Here is a 16,125-nt window from a genome sequence, read left to right as displayed (position 1 = left end):
CCCATCCAGATGCCTTCTAAATATTGTAATTGTATCAGCCTCCACCACTTCCTCTGGCAGCTCATTCCATAAACGCACCATCTTCATGAAAAAGTTGCCCTTTAGGTCTCTTAAATTTTTCTCCCCTCACCTTAAAACAATGCCCTCTAGCTTTGGACTGCCCAACCTGGGGAATACTCCTTGACTATTCACCCCATCTATGTCCCTCAAGACCTTATTAACTTCTATAAGGTCACCTCTCAGCCTCCGATGCTCTAGGGAAAATAGCCCCAGTCTATTCAGCCTCTCCCTGGCAACAGCCTTGTAAATCTTTTCTGAACTCTTTCAATTTTCACAACATCCTTCCTATAGCAGGGAGACACCAAAATTGAATGCAGTATTCTAAAAAGTGGCCTAACCAATATCCCTTAAGCCGCAACATGAGCTCCCAAATCCTATACTCAATGTACTGACCGATAAAGGCAAGCATACAAAACGCTGCCTTCACTACAATCATTAAAGAAAATAGAATAGAAATGGCAACTTTAAGCGACATCTGGACCAGATCAAGCAATCATTTTGTAGAAGCCATGTTCTGGGACAGAATTCAGATTAAGTAAACTTCCTCTCTCTTTTCATTCTGTTTGAATATCTAATTGGTGGGCAAGAGATGGTTTTAGCTGACGCAGTTATATCCGTACTGAGACCTTGAGAGTGTACCTGGACACATTTTCAGTTTATTTCAGGAGTTCTGCCCATTGTACCTGACAATTGGCCCACGGAACTTGTATCTCTTTATACTTCTGGGAGCTGGTGGGAGTAGTCCCTCATCACCTTGGAAAGCAATAATGCCAGCCAAAACAAAGCTAGCTGATCATTGAGAGGACTGATTGCCTTTCCGATGATAGCTCTTTGCTTGCTTAGGAAGGTTGCAAAGTATCACGGTCCTTTGTTTGATCTCGCAGTGTGTGGTAGGAATGTCAGGTATTTCATCAAATACTGTCTCTTGAGATGGGGCTCTGTTGATTTCTGATAAAATTCCACTTTGAAAATCCAATTAGGGTTGTGCTGCCAAGGAAGTCACCTCCTTCTGAGGTGTCCAAATTGTTGAACATTTGCAGATTTCAGTTCTTTGTTTCAATCTCCATTTTGAACTGTTATTCTGAAATTTGTTTTGAATAAAAGTAAGATATTTGTTGACGTTTCGGGCCTAGACCCTTCATCAGAAAAATGATGAAGGGTCTAGGCCCAAAACGTCAGCCTTTCTGCTCTTATGATGCTGCTTGGCCTGCTGTGTTCATCCAGCCCTGCACCTTGTTGTCTCGGATTCTCCAGCATCTGCAGTTCCTACTATCTAAGATATTTGTTCTTTGCTGGAGTGAACTTGTTAAATGATCCCATTGTAGTTATTTACAAAATGAACAAGAAGCCTCAGAGAGAGAGAGAGTTTTCAAATGTACTTGTGCTAATTTCCTCTCTGCTTTTTCATGTAGCTGTGGACACAATTTGTGAATGGGTTTACAAATGTGTAAACCTAGCGGAGAGAATTGCATTCATCAATGTATCAAAAAATGTAAAATTGGACAAAGTAATGACCACCTTGTGGTGGTCAGCAAGCATTTCAACTTCAGTCGCTATGATTATTTTTTGTTGAAGGCAAATGCTTGTTTTTGTTTTACTACCCAGAAGTGTTACCACACACAACTGAATGACCTTCCCTTCACCAAAATCATCATGAATTTTTTTTACACTATTAACCACCACCAGTAAAAACACCCATGTGACCAGTTCAATATTTACATGTAAAGCCCATTGTGGGCAATGCAAACCATCAATTGCTGGTTTAACAGTAATTATAAAAATGAGAACACATGCAAACACAGCAGTAAGATATGGGCAAATGGAACAATTGTCATGAAATGAAGCAGCTGGATAGCTAGTTCTGAGAAACGGTCATTGGGCCTGAAATGTATTACAGCTTGGAACCAGATCCTTCAGTCCAACCAGTCCATGCCAAACATAATCTCAAACTAAACTAGTCCCACCTGCCTGCTCCTGGCTCAAATTCCTCCAACCCTTTCCAATTCATGTATCCATCCAAATGTCTTTTAAACATTGTAATTGTATCCACATCCATCACCTCCTCAGGAAATTCATTCCACATACGAACTACCCTCTGTGTAAAAAAAATGTGCCCCTTATGCCTTTTTTAAATCTCTCTCCTCTCAACTTAAAAATGTGCCCCAAGTCTTGAAATCTCCTATCCTAGGGAAAAGACAGTGACCATCAACTCTATCTATACCTCTCACTATTTAAAAACTTCTAACAGGTCACCTCTCAACCTCCTATGCTCCAGTGGAAAAAGTGCCAGCCTATCCAGCCTTTCTTTACAATTCAAACCTGCCATACCCGGCAAATTCCCTTGTAAATCTCTTCTGAATACTCTCCAGCTTGATAATATCTTTCCAATAACTGGGCAACCAGAACTGGACACAATATTACAGAAGAGGCCTCATCCATGTCCTGTACAACCTGAACACTGATTTCTCTCCACAGATTCTAACAGGCCTGCTGAGCTTTTCCAGCACTTCCAACTGTTCCCAATGGATGCAGTAACTCTAAAAATGTTATTGCAAGTACGACCTGCACATGTCAGAAGCATGTTGAATATGCATTCAGCTGTGCAAGGGATCATCAACCCCTGCCATTGACTGAGATGACATGTTTTACCAAGAATATGGTGACTGAACTGTGCTAACTTCTGCACCTGCAGCCAAAAGCGGGGTAGGGCAATACTGCTGGTGGCTGTAAAGATAACCATGGTTGTTAATTTCTCTGCCACCAGCCCCTTTCAAAGAAGCAGATGACATTTCCAACGTTTCATTACTTGCCATGGTTTAATGCAACAAGAGATGCAGTGACTTTATCCAGCGTCGGCATCAGCAGAGTGGCAAATGTGGGAATACAATCACTGCACTGTTATCCTGAGAGAGGATAGAGCCATTTCCACTGAGTGATCAACTCATTAATCTTAGTAATCTGCCAGAGTACAGATTGCCGAACCGCCATAAGAACCTTGGAGGCACTTTGATCGCTGGTAAATGCAACCATATGAGCCAAAATGGGGATGCATGTCAACAAGCTTAGATTTCACAACTTTAGTGTGAATTTCCAGTACAGAGTTCAGATGCTGGATGGTTTCTGCCTGTGCTAGAGTGGAAACTGGGATATTCGTAATCTGTCACCTCATCATGGCTTTGTCTACATGTGCTGTCATGGAATTGACTGCTAGTTTGATACTGGAAAGGATAGACTCCTAATCTCTACGTAAAGTCTTGTGCCAAGTTGGAGCCGGACTCCTGATTGCTCCTTGACATTGAGAAGAGTCAACAAACCAATCATCTTGGTGGGCACACCATCAGTGTTCTCCTGTGCACTGACCATCCATGTCTTTATCTCTGCAGCTGAACTAATACAAACCTTGTTCTTGTGGTTGGTTGGCTTGCCGAGCTGGTTCGTTGTTCTGCAGATGTTTCATTACCCTGCTGGGTAACATCATCAGTGCAGTGTCCGATGAAGTGCTGATGTGTTTTCCCGCTTGTTATTTACACTCTGGTGTCCGCTGTTCTGGGTTACCTCACTTCCGGTTTTCCTTCACAATAGAGTGTATATGGGGTCTAGCTGTATGTGTTTGTTGATGGCTTTCTAAGTGGAGAACCAGGCCTCCAGGAACTCCCGTGCTTGTCTCTGCTTTGCCTGTCCCAAAATCCCGGTGTTGTCCCAAACAAACTGGTGGTTTTCTTTATCCATGTGGATGGAGATGAGTGAGTATTGGTCATGTCTTTTTGTTGCCATTTGATGTTTCTGTACTCTTGTGGCTAGTTTCCTTCCTGTCTGTCCAATGTAATGTTTGTCGCAGTCTTTGCAGGGAATCTTGTATATGACATTGGTCCTGTCCATAGTGGGTAACGGGTCTCTCGTTCAGGTTAGCAGTTGGCAAAGGGTTGATATGGGTTTGTGTGCTACTCTGATGCCCAGTGGTTGTAGGAGTCTTGTGATCAGATCAGATGTGTTCTTGATGTAGGGTAGTGTGATGAGTGTGTCGGGGCGTGCAGTATCTTCCTGGTGTTCTTGTAATAGGCATCTTCTAACACAGTTTCCCATTGTCTTTGAATACTTGGAAGACGTACACTTCTTCTTTATGGCGTAGCTCTGTGCTGCTGCAGTGTGTTGTTGATTGTTTAAATATCGTTTTCACGCAACTTCGTTTGTGAGTGTTAGGGTGGTTGCTCTTGAAATTCAGTACTTGGTAAGTGTGTGTGGCTTTCCTGTGAACCTTTGTTAGGAATTCCCCTTTGGTCCTGCATTCCTACTTGACGTCCAGGAATGGGAGCTGTTTGTTCTTTTCCTCTTCCTTGGTGAAGGAAGACCAAGGAAGAGGATTTCACCAAGGAAGAGGAAAAGAACAAACAGCTCCCATTCCTGGACATCATGGTGGTACGCAGGACCAACAAGGAATTCCTAACAAAGTTACACAGGAAAGCCTCACACACTGACCAAGTACTGAATTTCAATAGCAACCAACGTAACACCCACAAACAAAATTGCGTGAAAACACTATTTAAACGGGCAGCAACACAGAACTACGTCAAAAAGAAGAAGAGTACCTCTTCCAAGTATTCAAAGACAACGGATGTATGAGCAACTGGGTGAGCCAACCAACCACAGCATCTGCAACCCGAGCTACAAATCTACTGTAAAACCTTAGAAACCTTGTTCTTGCTGCACCCCACTTGTGTCCAGTGATTGTTCACCTGCTGATTGCGCCTGTCTACTGCAGTCTAAAGTGCATGCAGTTCCTAAATCTGATCTAGTGGCTACAGTTGTCAGATTGAGTGCCTTTTCAGCAGAAGATGGTGTTACTCTCACTCTAAGGTGCGGTTACACTAGTTAATACAGCCATAAATCTCGGATATCTGAAAGCAAAAGTACAGAAGGGTAGGGTTGGGATGAAGGAAGGAAGGTACAATAGACAAGTGAGAAAGTTTCATTTCATAACTGATCCAAACTATTATCAATCATGTCCATTTAGGATCAATCTAAGCCAATTTACTATTTCAATCAATCTTATTTTGATTATTCTCAAAATACCTTTGATACTTCACTATGATTTTGTAGATCTGTAAGATCTTCCAGTTTGTTTTTGGCATGTGGTTACACTGCAAATGTTGTTCGGAGTCTTGCTTTGACCTGTTTTCCCCAGTATCATTGCTTATTCTTTGTTTAGTCTTCTTATCTCATTAAATAGCTTTCCTGATGAGATCAATGAAGTAGAGCAGAACAAACAACTTGCTAGGGCTGCTCCAGCTTTGCTGAAGGGCAAAGGGTGAGTATTGAGAATGTGCAGTAACTGGCATGAGCTACTAACACACAAAGAAATTCATTTTGTTATGTAATATGTTAACTAAATGCATCAATACTTACAGATACCAAGAGGCCACCAGCAGTGCTACAAAGATGTGCATTCCACAGAGGCAGTCAGTGTCATGACCCAATACCTGTATGGGTTTCCCCAGTGATACCAGTGACAAATACTGTGCACATATTAGCCCACAGGCCCCTCCTGGGCTCGAGGAACTGTTGTTTGCGAAGCATCGTTTGCATTAGGCAAACAAAATTTTCCCCCAAGTTTTTCAGAATTTCAAACCATAGTATATATTGCTTGACATTTGTAGAATCATTTCTCCTATTTTAAATGTAGTATTAGAAGTCATGCATGCACTCATAATTTCATAGATTAGACATTGCATTGAGGCTGGGATTTTATGGGGCCATGGAGTCTATCAAGTAGCAGGAGGCACATAAGATAGGGTAGTATGTCAGGGGAAGGGGATGTCAATTTCCACCTCTCCACCTGTGGCATTTACCATCAGTGGCAACAATGCAAGGACAAGCCACATTGGAAAATGCCCCAGAAAGGAGGTAATTGGGATTGAGATCTATCCAGCAGGGCCTGATGACTGTGGAGATCACTCATGAGGATGAAATGCCTTTCAACAGTGACAACCCTTGCCACTGGAAGGTCCTTCATCATCAGCCATAGGCTGCCTAATCAGTCATTTTACTAATGACAGAGAGCAAAGCTGAGTTCCTTGATTATCTTAATTGGCCACTTAAGGGCTTCAGTTGGCCTCAGGGCAGGATTGCCACATTCTCTAATTTTGGTGTACAGTGTCACTGCTGAGGAGTGGCTACCCTTTGATAATCTGATTATGAGGGCCAGACCTCGAGTCTTTAAAGGAAGGAAGCCCCGACCCCGTCAGTTAAATGCCTGCTGAACATAAAATGCTACTGGGGCTTCCATGACTGACTAAGGCATGAGTGGCCCGAACTTTCAAGCTGGTGGACAGGGGCACCGCCATGCCGTGAAATCCTAGCCTCAATCTCTTTAGTCCTATTCCATGTTCCAATCAGTTAATTGGCTAACATCTGAGAGTACAGTATGTTGAATTATAAATTGAATGCCTTGAAGCAGAAGAGACAATGCGTGTGCAGATGTGTCATTAGTTTTGCTTCCTTTTTAATTTCTCATTTAGAATTTACGATGTTTTTCCTTTTTTATTCTTTGTTTTGTTCCTTTACATTTCTATAATTCTAGGTTGCAATACAGCCTTGATATTGCTGATAGACTGGGTGATGAACATGTTCTGATTGGTCTATATATCAACCTCCTCCTGAATAATTCCTCACGGTTAGTCGAGGTTTCTTTTACCCAATATGGAAATCGTTATGTTTGGAGGAAATCACTTATTAATCTGGCAGTTCCATTGATGTAAAAATAAGTAAGACATAGATCACATGGTGAACTTGGTTCATTTATTAAATATCCACATGCCCTCATGCCCACGCTACTTTATAAGAAGCTTTTGGCCTCCAGGTTCAAATATTTATTTGTCAGAAAAAATACGAAATCAAGGTATGTAGTGTTTTGTGTATGTATTGCTGTAAGAATATCTGTTGTTATCAGAAAGTTTAAGTGTTAAATGCCACAACAACCTTCTTAATTCCTGACCATTGGTTTTCTCAATTTTTCATTCCACTTCATTCTATTCCAACAATTGAGAAAGAGATTATAGCATTTCAGAAGACAATTGGAATAGTATTTGAAAATGAAGACTATAACCAGGTATGGAGGAACAGTGGGAAAAATTGTCTCAGAATAAATAGCTCCAGTTGAAAATCTGGCGACATTAACAAACTCAATGCTTTTTCCACTCAAGACAGCCAATTTGGCAAAGGAATCCTAAAACATGGAACTTCATTAACATATGCAGGGTGTTAAATACCTGTTTCAGTAGAAGGTCCAAGTTTTATCCAACATGTTTTTCAGAAGCTGTTCATTTTTAGTGAAACCAAATTACTCATGTCTCTATACGTATCAAGATTTGGCAATCTGAAAATGAATGATGTTTGCCGAGTTCTAGTTTTCCAGAATTTCCAGAGTTTTCTTAGTTTTCCAGAGTTTTTCAAGTTTTTCGATTGCTTGTCAAAATAACCATTGGTATGTTTTTAATCTCTTCAGTTGTGATTTGTTACTGTTTTATGAGGGAATTTGAACTAACCAGGTCCAAGTGGGATGTTACCAACTAAGTTTGTTAAATTCTGAAAATTATTGTGTATAGCTTACAATGTGCTAAATGTGAAAGGCTAGGGTCAACTGTATGATTGATAGGATTGAGTCTTGATTGATAGAGATTGTTAGTAGGTGAATTATGGGGGCGTAATAAATTGAACAGTGAACGAAGCTAGTGGTGCAGCTGATATATGTTATTTGATGATGAGCTCACTCAGCTTAAAAATGTGTGTATTGTATATCTTCCAACATTGTAACCAGGCTCCAGAAGCAATATGTCTGCCATCATAGGTCAAAATATTTTGTTTTCAAAGGCTCTTTGACAGACATGCTCAAGGACTGGGATATTATAGTAATGACAGAGATATGGCTCAGGGATGGACAGGACCAGCAGGTTAATGTTCCAGAGTATAGATGCTATAGGAAGGATGGAAAAGGGAGCAAGAGAGGAGAGTGAATGGAGTTTTTGATTAAGGATAACATTACGGCTGTACTTAGGGAGGATATTCCTGGGAATATGTCCAGGGAAGTTATTTGGGTGGAACTGAGAAATAAGAAAGGGATGATCACCTTATTGGGATTGTACTTCAGACCCCACATCCTCCCCAAGTAGTCAGTGGGAAATTGAGAAGCAGACTTGCAGGGAGATGTCAGTTATCTATAACAACAATAGGGCAGTTATTGTAGGGGATTTTAACTTTCCAAACATAGACTGGGACTACCATAGTGTTAAGGGGTTCGATGGAGAGGAATTTGTTAAGTGTATACAAGAAAATTTTCTGCTTCAGTATGTGGATGTATCTACTAGGGAAGATGCAAAACTTCACCTACTCTTGGGAAATAAGGCAGGGCAAGTGTCTGATGTGTCAGTGGGGGAGCATTTTGGGGCCAGTGACCATAATTCTATTATTTTTAAAATAGTGATGGAAACGGATCGCTCGGATCTAAAATTTAAAGCTTTAAATTAGAGGAAGGCCAATTTTGATGGTATTAGGCGAGAACTTTCAAATGTTGATTGGGGGAGGATGCTTGCAGGTAAAAGAATGACTTGAAAATGGGAAGCATTTCAAAATGAGATAACGAGAGTCCAGAGACAGTATGATCCTGTTAGGGGGAAGAGCAATGCTGGTAGGTATAGGGAATGCTGGATGACTAGAGAAATTGAGGTTTTGGTCAAGAATAAGAAGGAAGCATATGTCAGGTATAGACCTAGGGATCAAGGGAATCCTTAGAAGAGTATAAACAAAGTAGGAATATACTTAAGAGGGAAATCAGGAGGGCAAAAAGAGGACATGAAATAGCTTTGGCAAATAGGGTTAAGGAGAATCTGAAGGGATCCTACAACTACATTAAGGACAACAGGGTAACTAGGGAGAGACTAGGGCCCGTTAAAGATAAGCAAAGCCACCTATGTGTGGAACTGCAAGAGATGGGAGACATACTAAACGAGTATTTTACATCAGATTACTGTGGAGAAGGATATGGAAGATAGAGAACGCGGGGAAATAAATAGTGACATCTTGAAAAATGTCCATTTTACAGGGAAGGAGGTGCTGAATGTCTTGAAACCATAAATATGGATAAATCCTCAGGACCTGATCAGGTGTACCCTAAAACTCTGTGAGAAGTGAGGAAAGTGATTGCTGGGCCCCTTGCTGAAATATTTGTATCATCGATAACCACAGGTTAGGTGCGGGAAGACTGGATATTGGCTAACGTTATGCCACTAAGGAAAAGCCAGGGAACTATAGACCAGTAAGCCTGACATAGATGGTGGGCAAGTTGTTGGAGGGAATCCTAAAGGAGAGGATTTACATGTATTTGGAAAGGCAACGACTAATTAGGGATAGTCAACGTGGCTTTGTGCATGGGAAATCTTGTCTCACTAACTTGATTGAGTTTTTTGAAGAAGTAACAAAGAGGATTAATGAGGACAGAGCGGTGGATTTAATGTATATGGATTTCAGTAAGGCATTCGACAAGGTTCCTCATGGTAGCCTGGTCAAGGTTAGATCGCACATCATAGAGGGACAACTAGCCTTGACCAGGATACAGAACTGGCTCGAAGGTAGAAGACAGAGGGTGGTGGTGGATGGTTGCTTTTCAGACTGGAGGCCTGTGACCAGCAGTGTGCCACAAGGATTGGTGCTGGGTCCACTGCTTTTTTGTCCTTTAAATAAATTATTTGGATGTGAACATAGGAGGTATGACACTAAAATTTGAGGTGTAGTGGACAGCAAAGAAGGTTACCTCAGAGTACAACGGGATCTTGATCTTGATCAGATAAGCCAATGGACCGAGGAATGGCAGATGGAGTTTAATTTAAATAAATGTGAGGTGCTGCATTTTGGAAAGGCAAATCAGGACAGGACTTATACACTTAATAGTAAGGTCCTGGGGAGTGTTGCTGAACAAAGACACCTTGGAGTGCAGGTTCATCGTTCCTTGAAAGTGGAATCACTTTCATAGTGAGGTCACTAGGATAGTGAACAAGGCATTTGGTATGCTTGCCTTTGTTGGTCAGTGCATTGGGTATAGGAGATGGGAGGTCATGTTTTGGCTGTACAGGACATAGGTTCGGCCACTTTTGGAGTATTGCATGCAATTCTGGTCTCCCTCCTATAGGAAGGATATTGTAAAACTAGAAAGGGTTCAGAAAAGATTTACCAGGATATTGCCAGAGTTGGAGGTTTTGGGCAGTAGGGGGACACTGAATAGGCTTGTAGCTATTTTCCCTGGCGAGTTGGAGGCGAAGGGGTGACCTTATGGAGGTTTATAAAATCATGATGGGCATGGATAGGGTGAATAGACAAGATCTTTTCCCTGGGGTGGGGCAGTCCAAAACTAGATGGCATAGGCTTAAGATGAGATGGAAATAAGATATGAAAGGAGCCTAAGGAGCAACTTTTCTACTCAGAGGGTGCTGCATAAATGGAATGAACTGCCAGAGGAAGTGGTGGAGGCTGGTATGATTACAACATTTAAAAGAAATCTGGATGGGTTTATGAATAGCAAGGGTTTAGAGGAATATTGGCCAAATGCTTGCAAATGGGACTAGATTTATATTCGATATCTGGTCAGAATGGACAAGTTGGACCGAAGGGTTTGTTTCCGTGCTGTATATCTCTGTGACTGTATGAGTTCATTTTGATTTTCAAGGGACCCTTTTCATTCAGTAACTCCTTTATTGGATAATTCAGTGACATAGTAACATTAGCTTTCATATATGTGTTGAACCTTTGTTTATTTCTTTTTTAGAAGAATGAGATAGCGTAGAACTAAAAATTGTGTATAAACATAGTATTAAACCATTTAACTTGGAATCTATAAATAAGATGTTCTGAAGTCACTGGACTCAACATTATCACTGCTTTCTCTCCACAGAGGTTGCCAGACCTGCTGAGCTTCTTCAGCAATTTCTCTTTTGTTTCAGATTTCCAGCATATCCATTTCTTTGTTTTATTATAATAAGATGTTCTTGTTAATTTATGATAAGTCCGCTATACTGGCTCCAAAATCGAATCATACACACATTGTAATCATCAATAAGAGATAACACAGTGTGCAGCTGGAGGAACACCAGAGAGAAAAGGAAGGGTCCCGACTCGAAACGTCAGCTTTCCTGCTCCTCTGATGCTGCCTGGCTTGCTGTGTTCCTCCAGCTCCACATTGTGTTATCTCTGACTCCAGCATCGGCAGTTCTGACTATCTCTGAGTAAGTTGTAATCAACACCCTCCTCTCTTATCTTTCCCCCACAGCTACTATATACACATTGCAAACCTACTGAGTCCAGTTTCCAACCAAGAGCTCCTTTTATGGATTATGATTATTTTTTCTTGAATTAGTATTTCTTGCAAAGCATCCTGATGAGTAAACTTAGACAAAATATGTCTTTTTTCAGCAATATATTAAGAATATATGAAAATATGAGTATAGGAAGAAAAAAGATTTGCATTTACAGGGCTGGAACTTACCAAACTTCAGGGATGGGCTGGAGTTAGGTTGCCTGTAAGAAAACAAAGGAAAGTTAGGGTTGTTTAGGCATGGTATGCCCATAGCTTTCCTGCTGCCATGACATTTTACAAGCAGTGGAGAAGCTGCTGGATAATCCTTACACCCAAAGGCCAATTGAGCCATTTAAGTAGCCAATTAAGAGCCACTTCCCACTTACACTGCCATTTTATCAGTGATTGATGGAACTTGTGCTATACTGGGGGAGTCATGCAGTGAACCCTGGCAATGCTCCTGCAGGCTGTGGAGTAAAGGAGGCCTTTCAGCCATGCACCCCAGTAGAAATGGCTACCCCTATGTTAACAGCATTTACTGCCCTCACCAAACTGAAGCCGAACAATCTCTCACCTTCCAAGCTGAATCCACTTCAGGTAGATGTCATAGTTGCACCAGAACATGTAAATTAACTGAGAAGGGAGCTAAGCACTGATTTGCAAAAACAGGAGGTTCTTAATTCTGCATGTTGATTGTAATCCGACCATGAAATGAATTTACATACTAAAAGGTTTTTTTTTCCCCTGGATTTGGTGTTGGTTTTAGTTGTTGTAGTCAGATGTGATCTGAAAGCTCCCAATTCTGGGTGAGGAAAGACCCCATATTGTTCTATGTTTGAGTCATGCTGGTCCACAAGTTAAATCTAACAGAAGGACACCATTAAGTTTAGGTTTATTGTCACATAAGAACAGTGAAAAGTTTACAAGTCACCACTTACAGCACCATCTGAGGTACAGAGGTACCTACGTACAGAATCTTGGTACAAAGCAGAAAAATAAGAAAAGAAAGTTAAAAAGTTAAGCATTACAGTCCTTCTTACTAAATTCCATAGTCCATAGCCATAGACTAGCCATGCTGGGCTCGTACTCTTGACTCTCCTGCTCCACTGTCTTGTAGCCTATTCCTGCTACCGTCATCACCATGGGAAGCCCATTCCTGCTCCCGCCACCACTTCGGTTTGCCTGCTCCCGCTCTTGCCCCCAGCCACCTCGCTCAGCCATTAGCCTATTATGTTTGTGTTGAATTTTTCAAAGTGTTTTCCAATTTGTCCCACTCATCTATTTTTTACCCTGAACCCTTCTAATGGTTCTTTTTCAATTGCTGTTAAGTTCTGTTCAGAAAATTACCCTTGAATCTACTTCTGCTTTTCCACAGTGAATTCCAAAATTCCAGTGAATTTCCTCATCTTCCATCGGGTTCATTTATGTATTAAGTTAAATCCACATGCTCTGGTTACCAACCCTTATTTTTATTGAGCTTTTTCTTATTTAGCCTTTTAAAGCTGTTAAGCCTGTCTTTACCTTCTCTGCTCCAAAGAGCACAAAACTAGACATCTTCCAGATCATTTTCAGCTATATTAATATAAAGTAAATTAATGCAAGATTTCATAAATTACCAGCTAATATGTCCATTCTTATTTAATTCTTGAGACCTCATCATAATTATTATTGAAAACGGGATACAAATGGAGTTCAAGAGATGACAAAAGTAATCATGCTCCAAACTGTACTGTAGTCTTGAGGATGTTTATCAGCAAGTGTATCGATATGTAACATGTGAGCATTGTGCAACAAATCTTGATATTTGCAGTAAATGGTCTGTCCAAAGTATACAATGGAAATAATAATAAATCGTTTGGTACAGAGTTATTTTGTTATGGATCTTGTAACCTACTTTGTGCAGAGTGATTATAATACATGTGAAGAATTAGTAATTGAATTCCATTCTGTAAATGGGTATTAACAGAATCGAGTTCAAATAAGTATCACCATGGTTGCAATACTCAAATGTTGGTGAAATTGTGAATGGTAAAGCAAAGGATTCAGTTTTATTGTTGAGATTTTATCCTTTCTTAATAGTGTCCTTGATAGTCCAAGCCGTCTAGATGAAGAGCATCGATTGATAGCTCGGTACGCAGCACGACTGGCTGCTGAGGCAGCATCTTCAGTGAGTAGTGAACCAGCAGTCTGGTTTCCATCATTTCATTTTTTAATGTGTTGCTATGTACATTGTAACAAGTTCCTTCAACGTAAGTGGGAAGTGTAAAGTCCACTTTGAGCATTGTATCCAGATCGTGCATCATAGAATGGTTAGAGCATAGAAGGAGATCATTCAGATCATTGTGTCTGTACTGTTTCCATTCAAGAGCAGCTCATTTAGTCCCGCTCCCCTACCTTTATGTTGTACCCTAAAAATAATTTTTCTCTAGCTGCTTTATCCGTTTTCTTTTATCATATTCCCAATTGGATCTGTTCAGGAAGTGTATTCCAAGTCCTAACCACTCAAATCACAAAATGGTTCTGCTGCAGAGGAGGCCATTTGCCCCAATTTATCTACACTGCTTCTCTCTCCTTTCCATTTGACTCTGAATATTGTTTTTATTTAAATAATTATTCATTGCCTTCTTCATTGCCTCAGATCAATTTGCCTCCACTATGCTTCCAAAAAGTGTTTTCTAGACCTAACCACTTGCTGTGTCAAAGCGTTTTTTTTCTCACTTCACATTTACTACTCCTGCAAATCAGTTTAAATTTGTGTTCTCTCTATCTTGATCTATTTGCGAGTGGAGACAGTTTGTCTCCATCTATCCAGCCGTCTCATGATTTTGAAAACTTGTATGAAATTTTCACTTAGCCTTCTAAGGAAAACGTTCCCATTTTCTTCAATCCATCTTTAAAACTGAAGACTTTCTCCATTAATACATTCCCCTAAACCTCTTCTGGATTCCCTTCAATTTATTCTTGTAGTTTCCTGAAGTTTAGCATACAGAACTGTACACAGTACTCCAAATGAGGTCTAACTAGTGTCTTATATAATTTCAGCATCTGTATTTTTTTTATTAATAAAGCCTAGCATACTGTATGCTTAATTAACATCTTACTTAGTGATTAATACAAATACATGTCTACGACTGTACACCCTTTAGGGTAGCACCTTTATTTTATACTGTATCTTCATATTCTTTCTAACAAGATGCATCACCTCACAACTCTACACAGAACTTCGTCTGTGTACCCACTCCATCAACTTGTGAATGTCCTTTTGTAATTTAATACTGTTTGCTTTGCAGTTTATAAAGTTTCCATGTTTTGTGCCATCTGCAAGTTTGGATATTTTCCTCTGCACACCAGAGTTTATTTAGGAAAAGTAACTGTCCCAAAACTGACCCCTGAAGAATTCAACTACAAACCTTACTCCAGCCTGATAAATCTCCATTAGGCATTATTCTTTACTTCATATCCTTCAACCAGTTTTGTATCTGTGTTTCATTTATTCCATGAGCTGTAACTTTTCTCATAATTCAATTGTGTGACACTTTATTAAACCTCCTTTGGAAGTCCATGAATACCACATCCACAGTAATAATCCCTTCAACACTCTGTTACTTCATCAAAATGACTCCAGCAAATTAATTAAGATTTTCCCATAGAAAATCCATGCTAGCTCTACTTAATTAACCTACATTTTTCCATTCCATCCCAAATACTTCAGAAATTTCTCCATCACTGAAATAAAACTCACAGCTCTGTAACTGCTTTGTTCATCCTTGCAACATTTTTTGAACAAGGGTGCAATGTTAGCAATTTTCTCGCACCACCTCTGACTCCTTTGAAGATTGAAAGTTTATTGTTAATGCCTCCACAATTTCTACTCACACTTCCTTCAATATCTTTGGACACTGCCACTTCAATATCTTGGTTGGGTAAAAAGCATATTCTTCATGTCGCCTTTGTTTCTTTAGTCAATCACCAGAGATTGGTGTTCTCAGTTCTTGACCCCTTGTACAAAAGCTAAAAAGCCAAAAGGGAGCCTCCTGACAGAAACACTTGCACTTCACAGCCAGTCAGAAAAAGGCAGCTCTCCAGTATTGGCAGCATCACTGGGAGTAGTGGCCATTGCTACTTCTGAACTCAGGGCTTGAGGCAGTGACCATAAAATGTATGGTGTAGTAGGCCATTCAGCCCACTGAGATCACAGCTGTTCTGATGATCCTCAACTTCACTTTCCCACTTTTGTTTTATAATCCTTGATCTCCTTATTATTTAAAAGTATGTCTATCTCAGCCTTGAATGTACTTAATGACCCAGCCTCAAAAGCCCTTTGTGGTAAAGAATCACACAGATTTACTACCATCAGAGAGAAGAAATTCCTCCTCATCTCTGAGTTAAATCTGCAATGATTTACTCTAAGATTATGCCCTCTGGTCCTAGACTCTCCCACAAAGGGAAACAATCCTTCCCTTGTCAAGTCCCCTAACAACCTTGTATGCTTCAATGGTGTTTCATTTTTCTAACTTGCATTGAATACAGACACAAACTATACAACCCGTCCTCCTAAGCCGGCCCCTCCATAATTTTCTCTGGACTGCCTCGAATATCAGTATATCCTTCCTTAGATAAGAGCCCAAAGCTGTACACAGTGTTCTATCTATGTTCTGACTAGTATCTTGTATAGATTTGCACAACCTTCCTACTTTTATCAGAGAAAGTAGGAACTGCAGATGCTG

At 40.4% G+C, this 16,125-nt stretch overlaps 1 protein-coding gene across 1 annotated transcript in view; it reads left to right on the top strand.

Annotated features, from left to right (window-relative positions):
• Positions 1-16,125, top strand: part of LOC125481008 (dystrobrevin alpha-like) — a 60,999-nt gene that overhangs the window by 2,856 nt on the left and 42,018 nt on the right. The window contains exons 2-4 of the mRNA XM_048596127.1: positions 5,243-5,365; positions 6,638-6,730; positions 13,478-13,565. Of these exons, the coding sequence (XP_048452084.1) occupies positions 5,243-5,365; positions 6,638-6,730; positions 13,478-13,565 (304 nt within the window). The remainder of the gene's footprint in view (positions 1-5,242; positions 5,366-6,637; positions 6,731-13,477; positions 13,566-16,125) is intronic.

This window comes from Rhincodon typus, chromosome 4, assembly GCF_021869965.1.
Source record: "Rhincodon typus isolate 14 chromosome 4, sRhiTyp1.1, whole genome shotgun sequence".
In the NCBI taxonomy this organism is placed as follows: Eukaryota; Metazoa; Chordata; class Chondrichthyes; order Orectolobiformes; family Rhincodontidae; genus Rhincodon; species Rhincodon typus.
Note: the sequence above shows the minus strand (reverse complement) of the source record. Positions and strands in the feature narration are given on the sequence as shown.